Source organism: Strix uralensis, chromosome 8 (genome assembly GCF_047716275.1).
Source record: "Strix uralensis isolate ZFMK-TIS-50842 chromosome 8, bStrUra1, whole genome shotgun sequence".
NCBI classification, from domain to species: Eukaryota; Metazoa; Chordata; class Aves; order Strigiformes; family Strigidae; genus Strix; species Strix uralensis.
Window position 1 is genome coordinate 32,309,509 of NC_133979.1, and position 27,397 is coordinate 32,336,905.

The 27,397-nt window shown below is 36.8% G+C and overlaps 1 protein-coding gene across 10 annotated transcripts in view; it reads right to left on the bottom strand.

Annotated features, from left to right (window-relative positions):
- The window catches only part of RABGAP1L (RAB GTPase activating protein 1 like), a 263,849-nt gene that overhangs the window by 195,495 nt on the left and 40,957 nt on the right, over nucleotides 1-27,397 (bottom strand). For all 10 annotated transcript variants that reach the window (XM_074877053.1, XM_074877048.1, XM_074877049.1 and 7 more), the window contains 3 exons: nucleotides 24,657-24,801; nucleotides 9,867-9,960; nucleotides 4,955-5,105 (listed from right to left, as the gene is read on the bottom strand). In XM_074877053.1, the coding sequence (XP_074733154.1) occupies nucleotides 4,955-5,105; nucleotides 9,867-9,960; nucleotides 24,657-24,801 (390 nt within the window). The remainder of the gene's footprint in view (nucleotides 1-4,954; nucleotides 5,106-9,866; nucleotides 9,961-24,656; nucleotides 24,802-27,397) is intronic.

The following is a 27,397-nucleotide window of genomic DNA, read 5'->3' on the forward strand; positions in this document are numbered from 1 at the left end:
TTTCTGATCATACTTTTAAAAAATAATAATAATAAATTTAAAACAAGTTTTGTTTCCTTAAACCAGAGCGGCAGCAGCATTTAAAAGTAGTCTATATGTGCTGTTAGATGAACATTATACATATAGCTCATTTCTTAGTAGAAATCGGATTGTAAACTGGAAGTCTTTTATAAAGAAATTATACATTTAACAGTTATAAATCCTACTTTAAAATGGTCCATCCAAAAGTTCTTGAACTACAGAATGTGCATGACTGCCTTCTTTTTCTGCTTTCATTATTTTACTTATACAACTACACACAACCCTGACAGGTGTTACTTTCTAAACTTAGGAAAAAGGACTTGAAGGTAGATAATTTCAAGAGTAATCAGCAACAGCACTACAAAACAGGCACCCAGTCCGTAACTCTGAAAAGGATGGAAAGAAGTCTCGCCCTACAAATTCAGCAATGAGAACGCATATAAAAATGAAACCATGTAAAACAGAAAAGCAAAATGTTAATAATAGGCTGCATAAGATGTAATAAATAAAACATCTGCCCCAATTCAGATGCAACAAGTGTTCTGCAGTAAGTTGCTTTATTACTGCCGTCAAGTGATGGCAGATTTCTAACGGTTTACACACTGGTAGTGCCTGACACCTGTTCTGAAAGGGACAGAGTGGGGCAAGGCGGAGCATAATTACTGGTGAAGACGATTACCAGTCACCTCAATTGTAAACGGGGTAAACTGTGGCTTGCCACTTGTCAGTTTATTGGAGCTCAAAATGTATCTCGTCACGGAAAAATTCATCTGAGTCTCCTGAGAGGAACCAGTGAAGCTGAACATGAAATAACGTCAAGTAGGCAGGAGAAAAAAACTCTATCAATGAAGTGACCCTAGCTTGTGCATGTTTTTCTACTTACATTCTTTTAACAAATGGATCTGACACGCTTGTACAAAAGCTCTATCTACAAGTACCAGTATGACCTCTTCATTATCATCACATAGGCGGAATTTTCTCACTCTGATTTGCCTTTGTCTTTTCCTTTGAATAAATAAATAAATAAATAAACACATTTATCTCTGCTGATGTATGTTTTGTTTTCCCCTTCCTGTACTGTGCCACGTGTAGCAGGGTCAAAAGCACACATGCCATAAAGGTAACTAAGACAGATTTTGATTGTCATACAGTACAGATTTACATATATGTCAGAAATGAAGCAGCTGCCAAATCACAACTCCTACTCTCTTAAATTGTATGCAAGACCTACTATTGTGCTCCAGTCAAAATTTCTGAGAGGCTCAAGGTAATCACCACGCTGGAACTCAGTAGGAGACATAAGATAGAGCACGACAGTGCTTGTCAGTTAGAAAATATTTCTGAGAGCATAAGTATTTCTTTCTCCCTTCCCTCCTGGAACTACAAACTCACCTAGAGATGGGAAATGTACTGGCGTGTGAATGCTCCGATATGGAATAGGAAGCACAGTTCACTAGATCATTCTTGACAGACTGTTGACCTCCAGTGCGGAGGACTAGAGGACGTGCCTTTTGGAGAAAATAAGTACAGCATTGATTTTTCTAAATAAGACAGAAATTTTATTTTGCTTTCTGTGCTGAACTGAAACACGAAAACAAGCCCCAAATTACTCTCTCCTACAGAACACATTGAACAAAACACTCCTCTAACTGAAAAATACTGCAGCAGATTTCAGATCTCTGCATACAGATGGATATATATAGAGTAGCATGCATATCAGATCTGTTAAGTGATGTGAATAATAGTTGGCCAATCTAACATACTACTTCTGCACAAACTGCATGCAACTGGCATAGAATAACAAATGTGTCTATATCACGGTCTCTAAAATAAATTTAAATGTTGAGAGTCTGCTATCATTCAGTTCATCACAAGGAACACATTTTTGGCCTGCCAACAATACAATTCTCCTCCACCACCAGCAAGCCCAGTTTCACCAGGAGTTAACCACCAACACCGCAGTAGTTTTAAAGCTCCATTTTTTAACGTATTTATCTCTGTTTCCCAGAAGAGGTAGTCATAAATTAGCTATCATATGTTCAATACTAGTAATTCCAGTTCTCAGGTTCACCTTTTAAGCTATGATAGTAAAATAAGAGTTTTCAAGATCTGTCCCTCAAGCTAGGCCTCTGAAATCTTCTTTAGAAAAAAATTCATTTAGTTCTCATATAACCAAAGAAATCAAAGATGTTAAAGATGCTTTTAAAGCCAAGCCTCATTCAAGAAAACTGGCCAGCATTCCTTACCTTACTGGTAAGTCCTGACCAACACTATATTGCTTACTACAGTACTCTACAGCATTTGGCCATATACGCAGTTCAGCCATATTATTTTGATCACCAGACAAAAAAAGCCCCAACTACACCTGTATAAGCTTACTTTCATACAATACTCTGGGTGCAGAGATTTCTCCCTCTTTCTCACTGAGGGCCTGTAATTGGCAATGTAGCCAAATGGTGCAGGTAGGGCTGGATCATCAGAAAGGGGAAAGGGCTGGGTGCTGGGAGAGCAGGCTCTTACGAAGGAGCTGTTACAGTGAGCCAGGAGATAGAGCAGCATGGGACAGAGTGTTGTTAAAGCTTCAAGGGAACTGGGTAGTAACAGGGGAGCTGTTGAAGGGAGACAGCTGTACCAGGGGGAGTTATATGAGGAGGTAAGTAGGTAGGTAATGGGTCAAGTTCACAGATGTTACTACCACCTCCTACTTCTTGTATCTCAGCACACTTTATTCTCAAGACTGCAAGTGCAGAACGCTGCCACCTCCAACCACCTAGGAATGTCTTACAGAAATACGCTCAGGAACGCACATGCTTACAGAATATACTACTACAGTGGTCAAGACACCCACAAAAACATCCAGCTTCCAGAAGTGAGCCTAAACAAGAGAGGAATGTTAAGCAGAATGACCAAAATACAAGGAGACAATGAATCTGTGTAAATGTATATGCAAACTGAAAGAATCAAGATGAAAGCTATGTATTCGATGAGAAGAATAAATAATTATGGAAAAAATAAAGTCCATGTTGTTGGTATATTGGGATGGAGGCATACGAACAACATGGGAAAAAAATCAGTTCTTTTTCATGCAGAATCAAATGAACAATCACTAATACCCAAACAACTCTGAAGTTTAACATGCGTATTATTATTGACACACATAAGATAAGACTACAACAAAGCTTTTAGTAGAATTCAGAGAATAATATATACATGCCTCCCTCTCTCTCTCACTCTCTCAAAAATAGCTTAATTCACATTACCAACACACCAAAATGAAACTGAAGGAAGTTCTGTTCACAGACATAAATATCAGATAATAATTCACTAACAAAAAATAGCTGACAAGCTCTGCTGGAGCACCCAATATTAACTATTCCTAAAAACAGGCCTTAGCTTTGGTTTGGCATAGACTCCCTCATGAATCCTTTCATGCAGTGTATGCCAAACGATGTGATCACCAGCAATTACATACAGGCAGACTACAGAAGAAAGTTTGTGATTTCAGAATAAAAGTGACTTACTTCAGGAAAAAAACTGTTTGCATAAATGCTTCAGTTCAGAATAGGATTTAATTTTCTAATCCATAACAGTATAATGTTTCATATTAAACACTGTATGCAATATCATCTTCCAAAATATACGTCACTGAAATATTTCTATCATGACAAGGCCAAGTGTAGCAAGGTATTTTTAAGGCATGAGGCCCTAGCGTCAAGATAAGCCTTGCATTTTAGAAGTTTTCCACTCCCTCCTCCGCTGTGAAACAAACATCTTCCCCACTTTTGGAAAGCAAGAGCAAAATAATGGAGGTGGTTTTGATGCAACATACAGCTGACAGATGTCCCGTGAATGGTTTCTAAGCAAAATATAACCCAACTACAACGTCAAAAAGAAAAATTTACACTATCAAAACATCCTTTCTTTATTGGTAAAGGAAAAATAAGCCATGAGGACAGCTCTCACTTTGGGGACGCTTTTAAACTTTACAAACACACTGGGCAGGTCAAATTAAAAGGACAAGTATGAAAAAGATATGACAACATTATGAAAGGAAACTTTTACTAACAACATCTATGCCAGAACTTTTGTATGGACAAATGATTCATTCCCTAGATAACAAATCCAACACCTTCTATAAGCAACATATAAAATTATCTTCATCCATTTCTGCCATTATGACCATTTTTGAGACCGCTGTTTTTCTCAGAGTGCGTAACTACCCTGCAGTGGCAAGAATTTTAGAACCCCAAATGGTGAGTTTACCTCCTGACACTGCACAGAGTTTTTGCTGCTACAACCCAGAGGTTCTCAATCTTTCAATCACAGCTATAAACAGTCTGGAACACCTATGCAGACAACTTGTTATAATTTACTGACTGCACGGATGACATTAGGATACAGAATGGGAAGAGAGTCCCAGAAGGATTCTCCTCTCAAATCGCCCATGCACCAGGGAGACTAGTTTCCTGCTAGGTAAAAATGTTTTTAACATTCTTTTTAAAAATAAACAACAAAACAAGACATACCCGACTTTGTGAGGTTTTGTTTGGTTTTGCTGGTGTTATTTTAAACTGAAAAATGGAAAATTAAGGTATACAGAGAACAGAAACTGTTGGAAAAACAAAGCAATGAATTTGAGTTTATAAAAAAACCCACAAACAAGCTGATGTGCTTCTTATCATCACAGCAAGTGAATAGAAAGCTAAATATCAAACATTACTACAGATATAGGTCAGCAATTTCTCTTGCTAATGCCATTCAGCAGGTACCCATGGCAGGAGGTAAAGCTACCTAATCACAATTTCAGTTGCTTAAAACAAGTCAAACTGTTTCAACTCTTTTGCTACTTTGCCACTGAATAAAACTGCTGCTCAGCAGAATTTGTTTTAACCAAAGGAAAAAAAAAAAAAAAGAAAAAAAAAAAATCACTTACCATTGTGATGAGAACTCTGTATTTATCCAGCATTGCCTGGTTGTCATGGCATCCTGCCAGCAACTGCCAAACCTCTGCCCTTAGTGCTTCTGGAACACCACTTTTCACCAGGGTAGATAATCCGTTTGGTCTCACAACAAGGTTATTGTGCCTGAGAAACAGAAAGTCATTTGCCTATTCTAATTCAACTACAGGAGTAAAAATCAAGATTAAAAATATAAAAAAAAAATTAAAACTTTCCAATATTATTCTGAAGAGTGGAGCCAGGAACTGACAACATAAACTTTTCTTCCACTGGTTACACTAATTAGCATTTGTCAAATGGAAAGCAAAAATTCCGCAAGGATCTACAGTAAGAACCAGTGGCAAAATGTAGTGATAGCCAAATTCTCTAGATGTAGAGAAATTAATGAAAATTAAAATAATAAACAGTTGCAGAAATTGAACTAAACTGGCTAATGAATAGCAATTTGAATTGAAAAAGAAAAATACGCCATCTGTGCAGACAATTCAATTTGAATATTTGCTCAACAGACACGTTTAGCTTAGGTTAAGAAAAGGACATTAAAAATAACCGAAGATATATAGAGAAATAAATTTTGGAAAGCAAAATCCAGTTTTAAGAGTACTAACATGAAGACTAAGTTCCAGTTTTACACTTCATGCCAAGAGTATGTTGCAAGTCTCACAAAGCAGTAGAACTTGCACATACCTTGGTAAAATCCCACTATTCCAAATAAATCTGCCTTTTAGCTAGAGCTGGTGTTTTACTGTCTGTACACACATCAAGAAATGTAGGAAGACAATTGCAGGATGACTTTTTTTTATTTTCCAACTCTATGTAATTAATCCTACAAAAGTTGGTATACAGACCTATGAAAAGGCCATATTCAGACAGGTTGAATACTAAAGATGTGTTTTTCAAAAGTCATCCAGTCACCGAGCCCATACGTTTAGGATAAAAATCACTGCACATGCACAATATTGCAAAGCTTTCAGTCACAGATGTTTAAAAATCCTTTTTGAGATAATAGTGTTTACTGATCTAGATTAAACCTTGCTTTGACTTAATCTGGCAATTTTCATAGCAATGCAGCAGGAAGACTGCGTGAATTGATGCTTTATTCTTTCTGATGTAGGAAGTGCTTTGCTCTGTTACTGTTTTGACCATTGTTACGTTTTTCAGCTCTACTGGTAGGAGAACAGTGAGAGTGGCAGTTTAGCCAAATGCTCGCAAGCTGTGATTAAATTAAATAACCTGCAATTTGACCCTCGATTTTAAGTAAATGTTTAGAGTACTCATTCTTTGAAACAGGTCATTAAGATGTGAACAGTTTACCACTACTGTTTAAATTTAAAAGGTGCTCTAAATAAATTTCTTTTCCCTATACTCCAAGGATGATATCCCCATTTTTCCAAATGACTTGAGAACGAAAAAGAGATTATGATTATATAATGCCCTTATTCTTTTAAGCACAGTAATTATTTTAAATTTTAAATGTGTAGTGCAGCACAAGTCAATTTATCATCCAGTTAGCCAAATTAAAACCTAACTAGTCCCTTTTCTCTTTTTCAGTGTATTTTGCAGCAAGTCACATTAGACTAATGGTCTTGTGATGGGGAAAAGCCAGAAGGAAAAACCAATATTCACAGAAATATTAAAAGGACTAGACACTCTAAGTGGTTACAAAATTACAATATGTACATTCAGGAATAAATAGAATACACCAGAAATTCAAAGCTCAAGTTGTGTGAAAATGCAGCCTTCACAGCACACTTCAGATCAGATTAGTTTGGTTATTACATGGGTTTGGTCATACGTGTTATATGAGAAACACAGAAGGCCTTCTCTGAGGACTAGGCAAGCAGATAAAATAAAATGAACAGCTAAAAAGGTGCATTCCCATAGAAACATAACAGGGAATTTTTCAGTGACACCAAGAAAACAATATAAATAGCTTATGGCAACTACTAACAGAGATGCACATTCCATGCTATAATACATCCTTACTACTGAACACATTCACAACTGAGAATTAAGCATGCCACAGTACACCAGATTTTACTGGATTTGTCATATATTTAGTTAGGTTTATGGTAGAGCTAATACTTTAGCAACATTAGTCCATGCAGTAAAGCATAACTCTGTATTGTTAATAGACAACTTCTCAGTTTCTGAATGTCTGTTTGGGAAACAGCTTGATCGTTAATAGTCCTTGTTCTGTATTCTACAATAATGAACAAATACATATTTTCCCCTCCTTTGTGCAGAGGCCCAGGCACCTTACATTCCTAGATGCTTTCTGACACCTGCTTGGCCAGACTGTAACAGAAACAAGCATAAAATAAAAGCTTCTCTTATTCTAGTCTCATCCTCTAGCACATGGGGAAAAACGGGTCATTCATGGATGCTGACATCTTTAATTTTTTTTTAATTAATTAATTACAAAGTGATGTAATTCTGAGCAAAATTAAAAGATGTAATTTTAAAACATCAAAGAGAAGGATACACAACAGCGATGCACAGACTACACTCCAACTTGACAAATATTTCTGATCTAAGGCTGCTATTGACCATTGCTACTTTTTAAAAAAACAACACACACACCAGAAATAGTTAAGTACTCAGTTAAACGAGCTCAGCTTGCAAGAACAACTTTCATGCTGAGGATGCAGTAAATAGTAAAATAAGTTAAAAGATACTCCATTACTTTCCAGCTGTTTACTGTATCTTTTTGGTAAATTATCTTATTCTTATTGCTGTTTATATGTTTGAAGGAGACTTTTGCAGCAATGTTTCTGCTGAGTCAGTCCGTTAGGTTACAGTGACATTTTAACGAAATGACAAGAAGCAATTAAGGTGCAAGAAATTCTTCATCTAAGACAAATCAGCACACCAGTTCTCCAAGTGGAAATGTTAATTTTTGTTTATTTACTTTTTTTACAAGTGCACAGATATTCCACTAGCATATGCTGCAGTTTGCAGCACACTAGAAAATTTTATTTCAATCTATTTTTAGTTTTCAATTTGTTAACATTTTTCATGTTACTCTTTCCAAGTTTTGTTCTTAAAATGTAACATAACACTAGTCAAGAATTTAAGTATTTTATACACTTGATTTTATCTCAAAAGGTAATCTTGCTTGAGACACTCCTAAAGAAAAGGTTTGCTACTGCTAGTCTTCAAGCTGGATGGGACCTCCCACTTCTCATCCTCTTAAACTCATTTTAACTAAGGTGTTTTAACTACTAAATGATTCTCTGAGTTGTGTATAAGTTTTGTAGGGACTTCAAAATAGTTTACTCCAAACGTCTTCAACATTTTGTCTCATTGAATAGTATACATGAGTAACTTGAAGAAATAGTTGGTGACATGACACCTGAGGAATGAGCTGTGGGCAGTTCTTTACTTCAGCATGCTTATCCACAGCAGATCAGATATTTGTCAAGGGCAAAAGTTAGGAGAGTCAACTGACAGATGAATTTAGGAGAAAAAAAAAAAAAAAGTAGCATCTTCCAATGCAAATGCAATGCAGATTGAAACAAACCTGCCACACATTTCTTCAAGGACTCTGGATGGCCTTCCTCATTGGCCTTGGGCTGCCAGATACACAGTTGCAAAGAATTTATAAACTCTCTCTTGGGATGTCCTTTAGAACAGGCTTTGGAAAGTTCTAAACAGCTCCAGAGCTAATCTGTTTACAGCCTTTTCAGGTGAGGAAAAGACACTTGTCTACAGGGATCAACTGACTTCCACATATTCCTCTGTATTTTCTTCAACATTCAGAGGGTCCATAGCCAGGGTATTTCTACAATCATTTCATTAAATATTTGTGCTTCCCCAAGAAAATCTTTCATTAAGGCCAGAAACTTGGATGACAAAATAGTTAAAAACAAGCAGGAGGGTCCTACCTGGAGGGAAGGGTTCCCTTAAGCTTAATAAAATCTTGTAAGGTCTCATTTAGTAACCTTTGCATGAGATGTCCCTTAACGATGTGGCCAGCAGCAGGACACTGTGTTCCTCCAAAGCTACAAAGTGGCAAAGTAAGGGGCGTGACTGCCCAAATAAATCCTTCAAATGTTTTTCAGCTCTCTTTTAGGACAAGGAAACTTGGCCAATTCCAGGTTAAGGGCCTCTGATTATTTTTGTCTCAGGCAGCAGGAGCTACTACTTACAAAGGGAAAACCAAGTAAGTGGTTCTGGCACTTGCTAATAGTGTAAATTCTCTCAGAGGTAGCAAATACACAGACCTTCTCCTCTCTTGACAAAGTATATGTTGCTACTGAAGCACTTAATTAAACCACAGAAATAACACTGTTGAGAACATACTCTAGGCTTAGAAATATTCTTCATTTTACTCTCCAACAGAAACAGTTCCAGTGAGGATCACAGTCCTCAGAGAATTCAAGTGCCTACGTATAGCACATTAAAAAAAAGAAAAGAAAAAAAAAAAAAGAGTGCTTCGAAATAAATCAATTAAACATACATCAGCGAGCACAAATGGCTTAGGACAGCCTGGAGTTGCTCTGCCTTCTCTATCCTAGCACTAAGAGGCACTGAGTTTCATGAGTGCTTAAGATCCAGCCCCAAGGAACGCAGGTGGACAGAAAGTTCTCCATTTGGAGACACACCTGCAGTGTGAGCATACATGGACATATTCTCAAACACTGAATGAAACAAGAGTTGCAGACTCTGTGGGAGAGATTTGTCAAATAACTGCAAGCTAAAATAAGAGGATTTACCAGTCCTTTTAAACTAGGTTTAAAAAACACACTTCAATGTGTTTTGCATTTTAGTTTTTAAAGTGTGTAAGCTGAAGAATTTCAAACCTCCTACTCAAGAGCATATAGTGTCATAAAACAAAGAAAAGGTTAGTATTTAAAATCTAAATTTAAAAAAATGAAGCATTACCATCTCCCCAGTAATTCTCCCCAGGAATACAAAATCTTCTCAGGACAATCCTTTGACACATCACCAGTGCCACTGGAGAGTTCATTATCACTCTCTGAAAAAAGAAAGAAAAAAAAAAAAGACAAAACAAGAAAACAAAAGCATGCACAGATTTACCAAAGAGAACAGACATTAAAGATGCATACATATAGGTCTTAGACAAATTCTTCTCACATACCAGTTTTAAAACCACAAAAGGACATGGAAAATATTAGTGGAACCATAAAGAATGTTTAGCAGACTTGACAAAACAAGTGTATTAATAAAGTTACCATAAAGTTTAAGAGAACAAGACTAGGGAATAATTCACAGCACTGTTACAGGAAAAAGGGCTGGGATCTAGAAAAGCACTATGTGAGAAAAGATTCAAGGCTGTCAACTATCCATTTAATGAAATTTTACAATGCAGTATTATCTAAGAGTCATATCCACTCCAGACTTCACAGAAAGAGAACTCTCTTTTAAAGCATAGTAGATAACACTACTTCATTACACTGCATCCCTTAGGCGCCATTCTGCTCTCATATGATACTCTGATCTCAAGAAGCCTACTCAGAGCCACGAAGTAATTTTTTTTATTGAAACAAGTTCATGGATGAGCAGTAAAAACAACACTGTGACATTAAAGGTCATACTGCAAGGAACAGAAAAGAATATTTCAAATGGAAAAGAAACCTCATGAGTATTAAGGATAAATGACTTATGGAGGGATATATGTCATTAAATGACTAATACCCAAAACCAGAAGGGATAACAAGCCTGGGATAGTGTGCTCAAATAACCACCCAATCCAAGTAACTGTCCAATTTCCATGTGTCTTATGGGTTTACGCAGCTGTCCACAGTACGTTGAGCAGTCTAACTCTTTAGAGCAGCTCCTCATGTGAACATGGTTTTGCAGGGATTTGGACTTTTTCCCGTTTTATCTGAATAAATTACTGCTAAAAATTAAACATGAGTACAATTTCAACACCAAACATTGACAGGGCTCCAATTCTCAGCATCTTTACTATGAAACACAACCTAAAAAGAGACACTGCAACAGCCCCATTATCCTCAGAGGCCTCTGAAGCTATGGACAGTTTAGGTGTTAGAAGGTCTCTTCTTATAAGCTGAGCTGTCTCAAGAAGCTTCAAGTAAACAAAAAAGGAGGACCAAAGCTACATCTGCTCCCAAAATCCCTTAGATACTCTCTTCAACACAGTTCAGTTACACCCCATTGCTAACCTAGTATCTTTAATTCCTCACTTACATTGAACACTTCACCTCCAACTTTATGTAGACAACAGTAGTAGTTTAGATGGAGGAGAATCTTCAGTACTTATACAATTATCCCCTTAAGTCTTTATCCTTGTCATTCTCACTTCAATTACACGTTTCTAATTTACAGTCTCAGCAATTGTCAAACACAAGTCATTAGTAAAAATATCATCAGTGCTTGGATCTGACAATGAACGAGGAAGACAAAGACAGCATATACTGTATTTCAAGGACAATTAACAGCAAAAGTGCTGCCCTGAAAGAAGAGAGAAGCATCTTAGAAATCTCTTTGTATTTCAAATTGAACATTAGATTAGTGGAACCCTTTAGCCTGGAAGCTATTGGTACAGCTTTACAGGCCCCAAAATACAACACCATCCTGCATTTAAACACTTCCCCTTAGAATTTAAAAAAAAAAAAAAAAAAAAAAAAACAACAAACCCACACAAGAAAAACACCCACACTCATCATAAATCTACAGGAAACTTGATTTTAAGGTTTCCCAATCTTTTACATACATTCATCAGATCTGAGGAAGGAAATATAAAGATCTGAAAACCCCAAATGTATCATTTTAACTATAATTTGATATCACTATAAAAGGTTTCCCAGTAACCAAAAGAACCCTTTAAGTTCCAGTGGAAGAAAAGTATTTGAAGACTCAACTTTCCTTTCATTTTAAAATTACCAAAAATATGGTAAAGGCCAATCTCCTCACTTACTACCCAGGCCTGGTAATAACTAAAAAAAGTTAAGTTAAAGCAATTAAATTCATTACATTTTTTAAATTCTCTCCTCTCCTGATTTGCCTAACCGGATCAAAGAGTTCAATTATAAATACAGCCCTTCTACTTCCCACAGAAACAAGGAAAAAAAATTTTGAGGAAGCCTTCTCTAGATTGAGTACATTGGCCATTCAGAGACACAAGGTACATGTTAATGATACTGGTACGTATTAAGAATCTCAGGAAACCTGGCTCACACCAGACATTTATCATAAACCACTGTTTCAGAAAGGTTGCACACATTCAAGGTAAAGGAAGATAATTTGGCACAAAATTCTCAAAAGGAGGGATTTGAGTTACTTTGGAGAGACTGAAGAACTATAATGCATCTCTACAAGAGCACCTGATAAAAATACACACAAACAAATCTTGCAGTCTGAAACAAAATCTGAGAAAGGTGCATAAAATCCCCAACCAGGCCAAAACGTTTAAAAATGAAGCTACACTGAATACTTTCAGGAACAATGCACATTAGTTGTTATCTGATCCAAACCTGTGCTTGCCAAGGAATACTAACATCAGACAAAAGAAACAAACCCCTTCTTTTCTCGCTGTGCTGGTATTCTATGGAAAATTCTTCGAAGTTCTTAAGGAGATCAGTGTTACATAGCATATGTATTCCAGCAAGATATATCACAAAGCTACAGTGCTTCAGCCCTGAAAATTCTTTCATCTGGAAGGCTTAACAGTATTTGGAATGTATTATTCAGTTATATGTCAGAAAATCACAGGCCTTAATTAGAAATGCCATATGCTCCCTTTCAAAAGACGCTAACGTCAAACTTCAAAATAGAACAGGGCAAAGGAGAGAGAATAAACAGCTTTAAAAAAACCTCTACTTTGTTTCCACTCTAAAGACTATTTACATATTCTAACCTGTGTAAGCACTTAGGTAGAGATTAAAAAGAAAAAGAAAGAAAAAAGAGGCTGTGGGAGGGATATTTAACTGTAGATGTTCTTCTCTGAGGTATACTTTGATACCTCTTTTTCCCTCCACATTCTATAGCATCTATAAACCAGCAGCATTAGCCAGAGCATGATTTTATCCAGCCTGATTCTGCAGGGAAAGCACAGATCTCTTCCTCTAAATGTGTTTGCCCTGACCTCTCACAGCCTCTCAACTGGAAAATAACTTATGCCTCATCAGAATGGGAGGAGGACAGGAGACATCTCAAGAGAGCAAACCTGAGGATTGTAAATGTGTGTACACACAAATAGCCTTTAAGAACACTTACAGATAACAGTAGGTCTCTCAGGTTTTTTGCTTGTTTGTTTTGAATTGCAATGTGATTCAAAAAATTCCCAAAAAACTCTCTTTGTGGATGCCTCATGAACCAATTCCCTGAATTCAGAGTCTGTTTAAAGCAAGGCTGAAGGATCACACTTCCACACCAAGCATCACTCTGCATGGCATCAGCATGGAATCATAGAATACTTTGAGCTGGAAAAGACCTCTGGAGATCATCTAGTCCAACCTCCTACTCCAAGCAGTCCTAGTTAGATCAGGTCACTCATGGACCTGAGTGGGAGGGTAGAGTCTTGAACACCTTCAAGAAAGAAGACTGTAGAATCTCTCTGGACAACCTGTTCCACTACTTGACCATGCTCATGGTTTAAACACAAACCAACCAACCCACCAAAACCATCCTTTTATTCTAACCAGAATTTCCCAGGTTCCAACTTGTGTCTGGTGTCTGTTGCCTCTCAGCCTGTTATTGTGCACCTCTGAGAAGAGCCTGGCTCCATCTTCTCCAAGTCCTCCGATGTAGTAGTTGTAGACAGCAGTTAGATTCTCCTCTGCACATTTTCTTCTCCAGCCTGAACCAAACCCAGTTCCCTTAACCCCTCATTGTAGGTCACGCGCTCCTGCAGTCTGGCCAGGTTGCTGGCCTCCACTGGACTGACACTCCAGTGTGTCAGTGTCCGTCTTGCAGTGGGGAGCCCACAACTGGACCCAGTACTCCAGGTGCTGAACAGAGGGGCTGGATCACTTCCCTGGAGCTGCTGGCTAGACTCCTGCTCATCCAGCCCAGGGCGTGCTTGGCCTTCTTTCCTGTGATGGCCACACCGCTAACTTGCTTTCAGCTTTTTGCCTGCTGGGATCTCCAGGCACTTTTCTGCAGTTATTCTATTGCAGATACAGGACTTTCCACTTGCCTTTGCTGAACCTCATGAGGTTCCTGCCAGTGCATTTCTCCAGCTTGTCCAGGTCCCTCTGAGGAGGAGCCCTGCCTTCCACCATTATCAACCACTCCCCGCAATTTGCTGTTGTCCACAAACCTGCTGAGGGTGCACTCGGTCCCATCATGCAAGTGATTACTAAAGACATTTGACAGCACTGAGTCCAGTACTGATCCCTGAAAGATACCACTACTTACTGGCTGCCAGCAGGACCTTGCACCATTGATTGATTCTTCCATCCCAGCAGTCCAGCCAACCTTCCAACCACACTATTTTTCACTTATCCAGTCCCCGTCTCATTGATTTAATGATAAGGACTCTGGGACACAGTGTTGGAGTCCCTGCTAAAATCAAGGTATACAGCATCCACTCTGTGTCCCTTGTCCACAGCACCTGTCACCTTGTCACAGGAAGCCATGAGCTTGGTCACAATGATGTGTCCTTCATAAGTCTACACTGGCTGTTCCCAACGACTTTGTTTGTCCTTCACATGTTTAGAAACTACTTTCGGGAGTATTTGCTCCACAACTGGTCCCATGACTGAGGTTAGACTGACCTGGATCTTCCTTCTGGCCCAATGACATTTGCTTTTCTTCTTTTGGACATTTGCCATTTGCATGAGATAAATATGGAAGCCTGTACAGATACCACTAAAGTTGGGGGAGAACGTCTGGATAACAGATTTTGCATGTAGTCTGTTTTGCCAGTATACCTATAGACAAACATAATCATGTGTAAAAAATGGTCTCTTTCAAAAATCTGTAGGGACATTCAAGAACAAACTAAATCTAACTGAAAAGAAGATTGGCAGTCTATTGGATATATATAATTTTGTGCCTACTCCATTTAGAAACACTCATTACATAAATTATTCATTATATGAGTAGACTATTCAGAATAGGGCACAAAGAGTTGTATTTTAAGTGGCCCAGCACTAACATTTATTATGTAACAATACTCTACTGACTAGGCTCAATTACAGCTTTTCCCCTCCCTTTGAAAAACAGACTCCAACTTGCAGAAGTAAGATTGTTGGTATGAAAGACCTCTTAGCACTTTAGCAGCTCCTTTAGCAAAATAAACTACAGCTCATTATTCTTGGTAACAAATAATTTGGAAAACGCTTTCCAAAGTGGCCCATCTTCCACATAGTAGAGGCACCTCTTTTGATTTAGTCTGATCCAGAATAGCCTGAAAGGCCATTTTTAATGGAAAACAAAACTTTCAGAATTACAACAATTACCTTTGATATAAAATGGCAATAAAGTTATTTTGGGGTGCAGGGGTGCACATTTGGGGGTTTTGTTTGGTTGGTTTTTATAATTAAGTGTTTGTAATTGATGAAGTGCCACAGGAGCCCACCCCATGCAGTAAAATGGCTGTACACATTTGGAGCACTGTAAAACCACAAGAGGCTCTGACTGTCTCCCAAGATAGCAACAGAGTGATTAAGACAAGCCTTATGAGACAGCTCCACTAGGTTATCCAAGTTCTTACTTTTTAACTTGACTAAAGAGAACACAAGTCTTGATCAGATAATCCACTGCAGATACTTGTCTAACCTAACCCTACAAACCTCCAGTTGCCTCCCTAAGAAGTTAATTCCAAGGGCTTCATTACTCTTACTCTATGGACTGTATCTCTCAGTTCAAACCTAATTCTTTCTACCTGCAATTTAGGCCAATCACCTTTTTCTCCTGAAAATTTTAGCATATCTCACTTTCAAAAAAAAAGATCTTTGTCTTTATTATTTCCTCTCTAAAAAGCTCTGCTTCTTTCCTCAAAGGACACATTTTCCAGACTTCCACTCAATTCTGATTTTTTTTCCTCCAGCTGGTCTGTATTTTCTCTTGATGAGAGGTGTTCAAACAAAATACTGAGGCATCAAATGTTCAAAGCAGATGAATTATGCACACAGTAACTCTTTATTATAAGCAAATAGCCCACAGAAAAAAAAAAAACAAACACACAGACACAAAATCTTGGCCTCTTCTTCCCCCTCATTTATTTATTTTGACAACACAAGGCTTTGGAGCCCACAAATAGAGAACATGGAGCACCCTTAGAGGATAACACTAGTATTCACAGCAGCACTGACAAGTTGTGCAAAGACTGTAACAAAATACTGTGAGAAACCAACTCAGAAAACTAAGTCAGATTGCACAGATGTTTCTCTCTCTGATCAGGTACTTAACAGACTCTTTCAAACAAAAGTAACCAACTATGTTTATTGGTATTTTCGTTTTTGGCTTGAGGAAATAGATTCCAGTTAAGAACTCTTACTCATGTCAACAAAAATTGAGGTATTAAATATGCTTGAATGTTTTTAATCTTCCTGGTTTTACAGTGAAAGAGGATTTTTTTTTTTGGTTTGGGGTGAGGGTTTTTTGAACAGGCCTTTTTTTGCATCTTACTTTAAAAATTTTCCTTTAAACAATTTTCCCTCATCCACATTTAACACCAATTATACAGCTACAGAGCTACTTTTCCAACAGATTCAGTTCTCTTTAAAGAAATCTACTAGATCACCTGCAACATGACAATACCTTAGAAGTCAAACTCATCTGTCAGTTAACAAAAAAGGCAAATAAGGTGGAAAACTATACTGTTTCAGAATTCAAGCATAAAAGTGAAGTACATCCTAAAATGTGTAGAAATTCATGAATACGGCAGATAAAAATGAACAGGTGGGATTTGAGCACTGATGTGAAGAAGAAAGGATTTTTAATGAGTTTTAATTGAGAAGCTGTTACAAGTGAAATAAGAGTAGGTGGAACTGAAAAATAATATAGTTGGAGCAGCCTGAAGGAGAAGGAAATTAGGTCATGAAGATAGGTGGGAATAGAATTGGAATACTTCAAAAATGAGAAGTTTGATTTTTATGTAGGAGAAGAACAAAAATCAAGGGGGAGCTGAAGTTGGCAGCATATTATCAGGGCAACAAGATATAGACGTTACTGACATGGAATCATTCCATGCATACTAGATAAAAGAGGATCGTGAGAAAGGCCACCAAAAAAGCAAGTTTCCATTTATAAGGTAACAGGAAATTATGGAGCATGAACTATAGTTTTGCCAGGAAAGGCAAGAGTGAAACAAAGTTGAAGTCATGAAATTCATTCTAGTAAGTAAGGTAGCTTTTCAGAAAGGTCCAACTTTACAGTGCACTACAGAGTATTTTGATGAACACAAAAAGATTTCAAAATGCCTTCTAAATGATATATTTATGAAATTACAATCCTCAGTATAGTTTCTAATTGAGAGGGAAGAGCAATAATAAGGAGCAGAAAAATACAGATTTATGAATATGAACAAAGAAGACTTGCATTGAATTCTGCTCACAAGAACGTTCTGTTTTAAGTTACATAACTAACTTGAAGAAGAATTAATTTGGCAGCTATTGAACTACACACGGAGAGAGCAAAGACAAAAAAGAAAGATACCTGGATTCTTCACTAAAAGCAAACCAGTAATAGCAAAAAATAGTATTTTTATTCTTATTCCTTGTTATGAATTATATTTCACATTTTTCACTTAAAATCATTCAAGCAAAAGCTACTGCTGACAAATCTCAAAATTCTGATTACCTTGCAAGTAGTTTGCAAATTTACTTGCTTCTCTATTTAACCGAAAATCTGGATCCCAAAAAACCCTACATTTGATAAACACTGAAAGAGGGTGGAACAGCATGGGATTAGATGATGTCTTTCACTCGCTGCATACAATAATGGTTTTCACACATGGTATAAAGAAGTCTGTGCAAAATCTCTCAAAGGACCCACACTTCTACTTTGAAACAATCCTGTTGGTTGTGTGAAATGGCTAGCCAAACCCACTTTTGCTTTTTAATACAACAAGAAGTTCTGCATTTAAAAACATATCTTTGTTCTATGTGGTATAGTTTCTGCACAGGTCCTGCATTACTGTCATATTAAACAAGAATTTTAAAAAAAGTCACAAAAATAAACCTTAACTGTGCATCCAAATCTGAGCGTAGAAACATGCACAAAGAGATGACTCTACCCTCGTGCAGGGAACATACAAGTGAGCCACCATGACATATCTAAATTTGATGTACAAATGCTTAAAGCTGAATAAAAGAGTGGAGAAAAATTATCGTTTCAGTTCAGTAGTTTTGCTCCCACACAGATGACAAAGCCAACTAAATGCTGCACAGTGGAGGTATTCTTGTAAATATAAACATCTTCCACATGTACTGTGCTGTCTGAAAACTGACATCTTTGAGAACACGCAAGAAAATCAAATTTGAGATGTTGTCACAATTCTAAGGCAATGCAATTCTTTACTCCGTATTAGAAACTTACAAATTTGTAGATTAGTTTCCACTGCCATATTTGATGATATCAAATGCAAAAAAAAAAAACCTTCCAACATTATGAACACATAAAAATTATATACTTATATTTACTGGCATTTACTTAAAGTGCCAAGGCAGTATGCAAACACTTAAGATTATAAAATACACAGACTGAACAAAATACTAGAAAGCTAATGACCAAAACTAAAAAGACAAGAATCTCACTTTGAGGTTAATAACGATCAGAAAAAAGTCAGGGGGAAATGGTTGTTGAGAAAAGTATTTTTAATCATTTTTATATAAAAGTGGCTAAATAAGAGAATTTTTTTAATGACATGAAATGTGAAATTATATGAGCATAGTAGCGGCAGCTCGAGGCCACACAAAACTATGGCACTCATGACTGAAACCTGAGAAGGTCCTTAGCAATAGGAAGTTCTGATTCCTAATAAGCCAACAGGATTGCAAATCCTTTTTCAAATTACTTTCAAAGTACCATATTGTTTATAGGCAAACAAGGACAAGACAACCACTATCGAAATAAAGTGTCCAGAACATTCAAAATAATCAGTAATTGCTTCCAGACAAGATGCAAACATGAATTTATGCTCATTTATTACTGAAAAATGTCTATTTTGTACCACAATCTGAAGTGATTTTGTCTAAGTTATAAAAAAAAAAAAAAGGATTGAAATCCAAGAAACAGATTTCACCTACGTACCCAAGGAACTGAAAATTCCCTTAATTTGGAAGTCATTTTCCTATCATTCTGCAAGAATAAACCAAAGTTGTCAACAGATTTCCCTGGAGTATTGATGAACCACAGGCCAGAATTACGGAATTATATTTTGCCTTGAACTTCACAAAGTCAGCATGAGCAACAGATTTTATCAAAGAAAGAAACTCTACCTACAACGCGTTCCCAGACACACCTTGCAGGAGCGTCTCGTGGACGCTAGAGATGAAGAGGGGACTATAATAGCTCAGAGTAAGTCACACCCATTTCTTGAGGGCCTAGCCCAGACACTGAGCTTACAAGTGATCTCCAGCAGCAATCTGGGTTACAGGACAGGAAAGAACCTGAGCCCCAGGCAGGTGACCTTCCCTGTACTTCCATCTCCCTATAAACCTGAAATGGAAACAACCTTCAAATTCCCCAATTTTCCATTTCCTTTACAACCCTGCAATTTCATTAAATACTTCTGTAATCCACAGAAGAGCTTCAAATTCAAAACTTCTCAAACACTTGTTTTTTAACAGAAAGGCCATACTTGCATGAACAAATTTAAATACAACTATCAACAAGAACTGCCACCATTCAGGGCATATTAAAAAAATAGAGTCTTCTGCACTCTGTTGATTCTTTTTTTACATACCAAGGAAAGGATCATATTCTTTCTGGTAGCACAATAATAACTGCAGAAGTCAACTGAGTGCATTAATTCTATAATTTTTAATAACCAAAGGCATGAAAATAGAATATAGATAAAGGCATATATAACTTTTTAATTTATAATTTTAATTTATAATTTTTAATAACAAAAGTTAACTTGTAAGGCATGATAATAGAAAAGAGAATGGATAGTAAAGTCCATAAAATGACATCAGGCTCATCAGGAATATTTTCTTTTCATCTGGAAGCTACAGATCTGTATTCTTCAGAAGTGTTTGTATTACAAAATTCATCTCTTATGGAACTGAAGCAAAAGGCTCTTGTTTGAAGGTAGTCACTAGCCAAATGACCTCATGAATTTAGGATTTATAAAGTTTTAGTTCATTAGTATGGAAATAGCAAAAAGACTACAACACAGATTTAATTGATCTTGTTTAGGACCCACCAACACTACTCTGTATTGGATTAATGTAACAAACAGTTCCTATGAATGACAGAAAGCTATTTTTAATCTGGATAAAAATGCAGAGTTGACTATTTCCACACTACTAATGTCATTCTTCTCAGTCATCCTCATTTGTTCACATTACCCTTCACCGTAAATCCCTATTTTATCACAAAATACTCTCAATAGCTCTATTGACTCCTAAACCACCACCACCTCTACTACTTTGCTTTTTTGAATCCTGAAAACAGCCTCTACCCACACACAACATTTGACACAGTATCCTAATTTAGTCTGGCTGATCACCTCCGATCATTTAGTATTGCTCACTCCTGATCTACTGTATGCACCATCTTTTTGTGCTGTCCAATACATCACATTCAGATTTCTTTGAGGCTTTCAGGGTCCTCTATCCTTTAATTTCTATTTTTATTGTTAAATTTCACCATCTCCACACTGAATTTCCATACCTCTTACGTTAATTTTTCTATTGTATAGTATCTCCTTCTGTTCTTAGAGTTAAGAGAGCTTGAGAGAACACAGAGATAAGGTTTCACCCTCTTTGTTATTTCTTCTAGTTTGCTGCTCTTTCTTACTTCTACAACTTCATATTTATATATAATTTCTTCTTATTAAAGGCCAATAACTAAACACCAAACGCATTTCAATAGAATTCATTTTGGTTTAAATCCACTGCTTATGGATCAGTATTCACTGTGCTGTCAAGTGCATCCCTGCTCAGTTCCCAGCTGTCGGAAAAGCAACATCTAAACAATCAAGAAACCTACTGTTGCAGTAAATAAAAACGCAAACCCAAACAGTACTGCATTCCTGGAAGTCATTTGAGAGTGTTCTAGAGGCAATCTACAACTCATGCTAAGAAACTTCTTTTTGGAGACTTGGTAGGCATGTTCTCTTTCACCTGTCATGAATTACCTGTTTCAGGGTGTCAGCTAAACATCCTGTGTTTACTCTGCAGGCAATTTCTGGATTGGAACAAGAGCTAGTAACCAGATACTTGGGACTACATAAAACTTCAGAAAAAAAAAAAATAAAAATCTTCAACTCAGTTACAATCAGTTTAAAGACTATTTTCTGTTTTTAAAAAGAATTGCTCCCAGTGACAGTGATACTTAACCTTCTAACATTATTCTGATTCGAGAAGAAACTCACATGGAATTATCTAGTATTCTCCTAAAATGTTATATTATAGTTTAAAAAAACCCCAACAAACAATTAAAATATTAGAGCCAAAGGAAGGTCATAACTTCATATACGGTCTAAGCAAGCACTGCTGCTAAAAGCAGCCAAGCTATTCTTCCCCTTCTTTGTTATTTGTTTCTAGGACTGCATTCTCCTTGCCAATGCTGCTGCTGAAAAGCAATTTTCTCCAATCCTTTGGCTCACACATGCAGCCAGCCACTTCATCCTGCCACAGAATGACACTACAATAAAAATGCCCTGTGCAGCTCTGTCTTTTCTGAATAATGCAATATACAAACCATCACTTCTATACATGTTCTCACTTACACTTGATGCTCCAAAAAGGAGAAAGATGAGCTCAACCAATTGTGCTCTGCACCTTGTTACAAGGTTCTACTCAAAATTAAATATTAACATTGAACTTTTCTGCTTATTGATAAAATTGATATTTAAATACACTTTATTTGAAACCTTTCCAGAAAGTGTAAGAATTTCCTCATTATATATTTTAATCTTCTAAAATTATATTCTGAATTTAAGAGAAAACTTCTTATCAAGGGGTGTACTTTACATTCTAGGTTTTGACAAGAAATCATTAATATTAATTACATTTAAAAAATTATCATCTCCAAAGCAAGGAATCTTAGATGACTGGGTTGCCAGAAATATCTATTACAATATTAATAATTTTTTAAAAAGTGAGGTTGATCTGAAAGATCTCTAAGTAGCTATTGCACAGTCTTTGCAAAGATCTTAATTTTTTTATATAGCTGTTCAGATGAAAAATAAAGCTAAAATGAGAAAAGAATATTAAAAGCTAAGAATGTTATTTAGGGATTATATGATCTCAATTTTCTATATGCTGTTGCTGCGCATTTGAAAGGGACTACACCTAACACTAGGATAGTAATTAGTTCACATCATTATGGGGGGAGGGTGGGAATCATGTTTGGCCTTTCATTAAAACAAAAAGAACAAGAATATTGAAAAAAATGCCTTCGTTCTTATGAACATCTTTATTCATATACTCATGACACAAGACATCCCACTGAGCTGTGTGCATGCACACACACACAGAGTACACAGAAATCAGGTAAGGTGCAAATGAGGCATGCATGCTTATACAAATGAAACTGCAGTGTGTAGCGCTTCTAAGTAAATTAAGTAATAATCTGTGGGAATGTAGGATACATATGAGGATATAGCCAAAAAATAAAGAGAAGAGATAATAAACCTCAATATCTGTAATGGGAACACCAGTCTCTGGCCTATGAAACAGTCAAGTCCTTATAGTGCACACCTGCCCTAGTCAGGTTGCAAGCAGAAAAAAACCTACATGGCCAGGTAGCTATCATCCTTAACATTAAAGAAAAGAAAAAGCTTTCTTCCAAGGCTAAGACAAGACATTGTAAACTCAAGGGGTTTTTTTTCCATCATCATAATTAGTACCCTGGAAAGAAAAAGAAAGAAAAAGAATGAAGAGATTTATTTAGAACAACTGAAAATGACTCATTTAACCTGCATATCCACTAGGATAGATAACTTCTAGGCAGATAACTCTAAATGCAGTTTCCATGAGAACAGAGTCACATCATGATATTTTTAATGTCTTCTCTTAGGAAGTAATCTACATTTAAAATATGGAAACTAGCATTAGGAAGCTAAACCAAAGTTAAACTTAGGTTTATACCCCAGTGGAATACTTTTACTCTATAATAAAACAAAGCCGTTCTATAACAGTACTAAGAGGACAATATCCACATTATTACTAATTGTGCTACATTCATCAAATTCTGGAACGGTGCTTTATTCTTCCCAGTAAGAAGCAATATAAAAAAAAAAAAAAAGTATTCGAGTAATTCCTTATACCCTAGCCTATCAAACAAGCTCCAGAAAACATTCTGACTACAGAGCTCAAACACCCAGCAAGGAAAACAACCCCCACAGATGCTGAACTATGCTACACTGAACCACAAGACCCAAAGGTCAAATTTGAAATAATTCTCGCTATGAAATGAACAGTAAAGCAATCCCAAATACCAATTAACTATAAAAGCTCCTTTAGAGAAAATGGTATTTTTACTATTCAGAAGTGGTACTAGATACAAAGAAGGGAATAACACTGATAGTGCCCATCCTGCTCCCTCCCAGGAATCAGTGGGTGGTTTTCAATTCACCAAAGAGCACTTGGCTGTGGGGTTTTGTAAGCCTGGTGTCACCTGGGATACATGGGGCTTGTTGTTTATAACTGGAAGAGAGTAACCATGTAACCATACCTGTCTGCCCCTGACTCTGGTATTCACAGGGTTCTGACTCGTGTTGCATAAACTAATATCCAACTACTTACCTATAAGTGAGAATCAAGAAGGAATTTTTCTGCTGTAGTGAGACTTTTTATAGTATTGACAGAACAGTGCCAGAAATCTGAAGAATAACTTTGTAAAACTATCATGAGTTGTGGTAGGTCAGATACCAGATCCAAAATGGCACCTAGAAAGCCTATTCTGAATGCTACGGGCTAACCCTCAGCATATGAAGAGACGACAGTAGGCCAAAGGACTTCAAAAAAACAACAAACCAACCAACCAACCACCAGTCAGAAAGACATTGAGGTACTGTTAGCAGCAATCCCCAACATGATCGCCAACTGAATCAGGAGATATTCTGATAAACCCTAGTTATTAATGAGGGAAAACAAATCACATGCTAAGCAGACAGTGTAGCAGTGGAGGAATTCCCCATAAGAGTCTGTTTAAGATTTTTTTTGTTTTTCTTTACAAACAGGCATTTAAAGCCTGCCATTTCAAAGCCTATTTCAATGCTGTCCTTTAGCAGCACATTCAAGGCAACTGGCTTCTGATCAGAAAAAAAATCCCTCTCAAAAAGGTTTTCTATCTTCTAAGGAGAGCACAAGTGCATCAGTAACACATTCTGAAGCACACAGAAAAAAATGGACATGCGTTGTGTGCTGCTGCTACTGGAATAACTCAAAATAATGGGTGGGTAAAAATGCCATTACTAAAGAACTTCTGCTAGTAGAAAATTATGTGTTATCTTTCTGTCCAGTCTGTCTAGTAGACACAAATAGGAAGAATTAAATGAGTAAATTAACAGTAGAAATATGACAGTACTATCTATGGGAACTGTTAGCACTCATTTATTCTTACCTTCTTCTGCCTCATCCTCCTGGGATGACATAGGCCCTCCTCCACTTGTTGGGCTGACTAATTCTTCCTCTCTTGCAGATTCTCTTTGCAGACTGACAACTTCATAAATTGCATCCCCAGCACTTGTGTGGCTTTTTCCTTCAGACTGAAACAAAATACGTGTATGTATTAGGTCCCCACTGTTGATAAATACAGTTCTAATAGCATGCCTAAACCAAACCCAAACACATACAAACAAATCTCCTATCAAGGCTGAACAATAGTCTGGGGAAGACTCCCTCTGATTTCTTTGCAATGGCACACCGAGACTGGCAGTAATTGACAGCTCTGATTCTCTTTAAATTTTATAAGTAAAAAATATAAATAAAACTGCATTATTTCCAAAGCTGCCTCTTAACAACCATTTTAAGTATTGTTCAGAATGATGATAAAAGCTTTCCAATTTAAATAGCTATAATGAGATGAGGTCAAAGAGAAACCGCAGCAGAAGAAAAGAGGAGAGAACAAACAGGAAAAATACTGGAGTAACTGACAACACAGGAAGAGGAATCAAATGCCTGAGGCGGGGGAAAAAATTTCATGGTAAGAGTTTTTACTAGGTAAAGACAAGATTAAGGGAGAAACAAAACCTCATGCTTTTTGAAAGCCTTAAATTGTGAAAAGCTCCTTGTAGTGTTTTATGCAATAAAAAAACAGAAAAATTGATCTTTATTCCAGTGAGTATAATTTGTAATATACTCCTTTCAATGAGGAAATGTGGTGGCTGTACCTAGCTATAAAATTTGTGTTTGCAGCCTAATTTTTATTATTTCTTACTTTTATATACGTGCATGTGTGTGTACGTGTCTGTGTGTGCACACATGTACAAAACATAAATATCTGTCAATCTGGAAATTTGAGTGCAGTAATTATATATAATTAATGTAACTATATATATCTCAGGTCAGAATATTTTCAGTGGAAATAATTTTCTTCTGTAAAAGTAGTTTTTCTTCCAAATCTGTCTTATTAGGAACTTGATAATTTTCAAGGCAAACTACCTCAAAGGCTGGGGACAGGGGGAAGCTGTTCGGTTTTGGTTTTTTTACTTCGAGCTGGAAAAGTTCAGAGTTTAATCTAAGTCTTTCATGTTCAATGGACTTCACATGAAAAAAGTTAGTTACCTATAGTCAAGCACTGGATACAAGGTTGCAAGTTTTAAAATAAAAGGAGTATTAGTTTCTCCTCTCAGTTACAGTTCTGAACACAATTATTATTCAGTGACATGCAGTGATTAATGTAGAGAATTGTATAGAATTGCAAACTAATGATTGTATTAAATGAACCAGTCCAAAATGTTGTGTTATTTTGTTCTTTGTGCATCTTGTCTAATCAGTTAAAATAAGGTAATTTTTTTCAACGTATTAAAAACATCAAATTAACCATGAAAAAGAACACAATTCCAGTTAGAGAACATTCAATTTGTTTAAAAAACAAAATTATGATTGAGCTGGAAGACTCAGTGACCCCTACACTGAGATACACATGAACTGCTGACCAGCACTTGCAGTTTCAACAAGCTGGTGAAATTATGCAGATGGGTAGCTTAAATAGAGACTGCTTGGACTGACACAGTATAAATTATTTCATACTGAGAAAACTTTCCTACTGTATTTTACATTAATTGTTCAGATCTGCTTCTTTTAAAGCTGATACTCCCTGGAAGCAGCAGCTCCAATTATCAGCCAGTTTTGCTGACTGAACTTCTCATTAAATCAGCTTAATGAACTTCGGGGTGTAGGCATAAATACCCTGCATTTTGTAACATTTAGCAGGATGATATTAGAGACATTATCCCAGAATATTATTCCCACAGAACACCATTATCAAGTAATTACAAAGTACTTGATTAAATCAATCAAGTATTGATGCTACTAATATTATTAACCACCACTATCTATAGCTTTTATTTTTGGAGGAATAAGGCATGAGGTACTATGGATTTTGTTGCATGTTTACAGGTCTTCAGCTCCTTGCACATGTTTAGTTTAACTGCAAGACCCATGTCTAGAAAATGCAAATAATTTGGTTATTGCTTTTTTCTGAAGCACGAATTTGCTATCTACGGGAATCCACCTTCACAAGGATCATGTTTTAATGATGAAAATGTGCATGAGTAACACAGCACGATAGATAGACAGACAGAGAAAACAATCTTAAAATCACGCAGCAACCTGCATTTGTGTCATTCCTCCTATCTGACTGCACCCCACCAATCTCGGTTCAGACTATTAAATCTACCTGAATCTTTCCTCAGAAGAGTTCTTATTTTTTTCTCTGCCAATACAGACAGGTCCCATTCACCCCTTGCAGGAAAATGCCATTTCATTGCTTGCTTCCTCTTGGAACATCAGTAACGGGCTTCCTTACTGGAATGGGCACCTTGCTGAGACAGCCCAAGTCTAAAGTTTCCTGCCAAGGGCTCTGCGTGCTAGAACTTAGAACAGGGCAGACTGCATGCATTAATTTCTCCCCCACCGTCAAACACGCTACATTTGCACAATGACCAATAGCATTATTGTCATGATTTTACATCAGCAGGAAATTATGCTACAGGATTCATTGTCCTGTGTGGAGAAGCCACCTCTCTTTGAAGCTGAGGCTTTTGATATTAATCCACTGTTAGGTTCACTAGAATCTACTTATGCTCAACTGCTTTCCCCAAAAGTTGAAAAATGGCTGATCCCAATGCCATCTGCAAA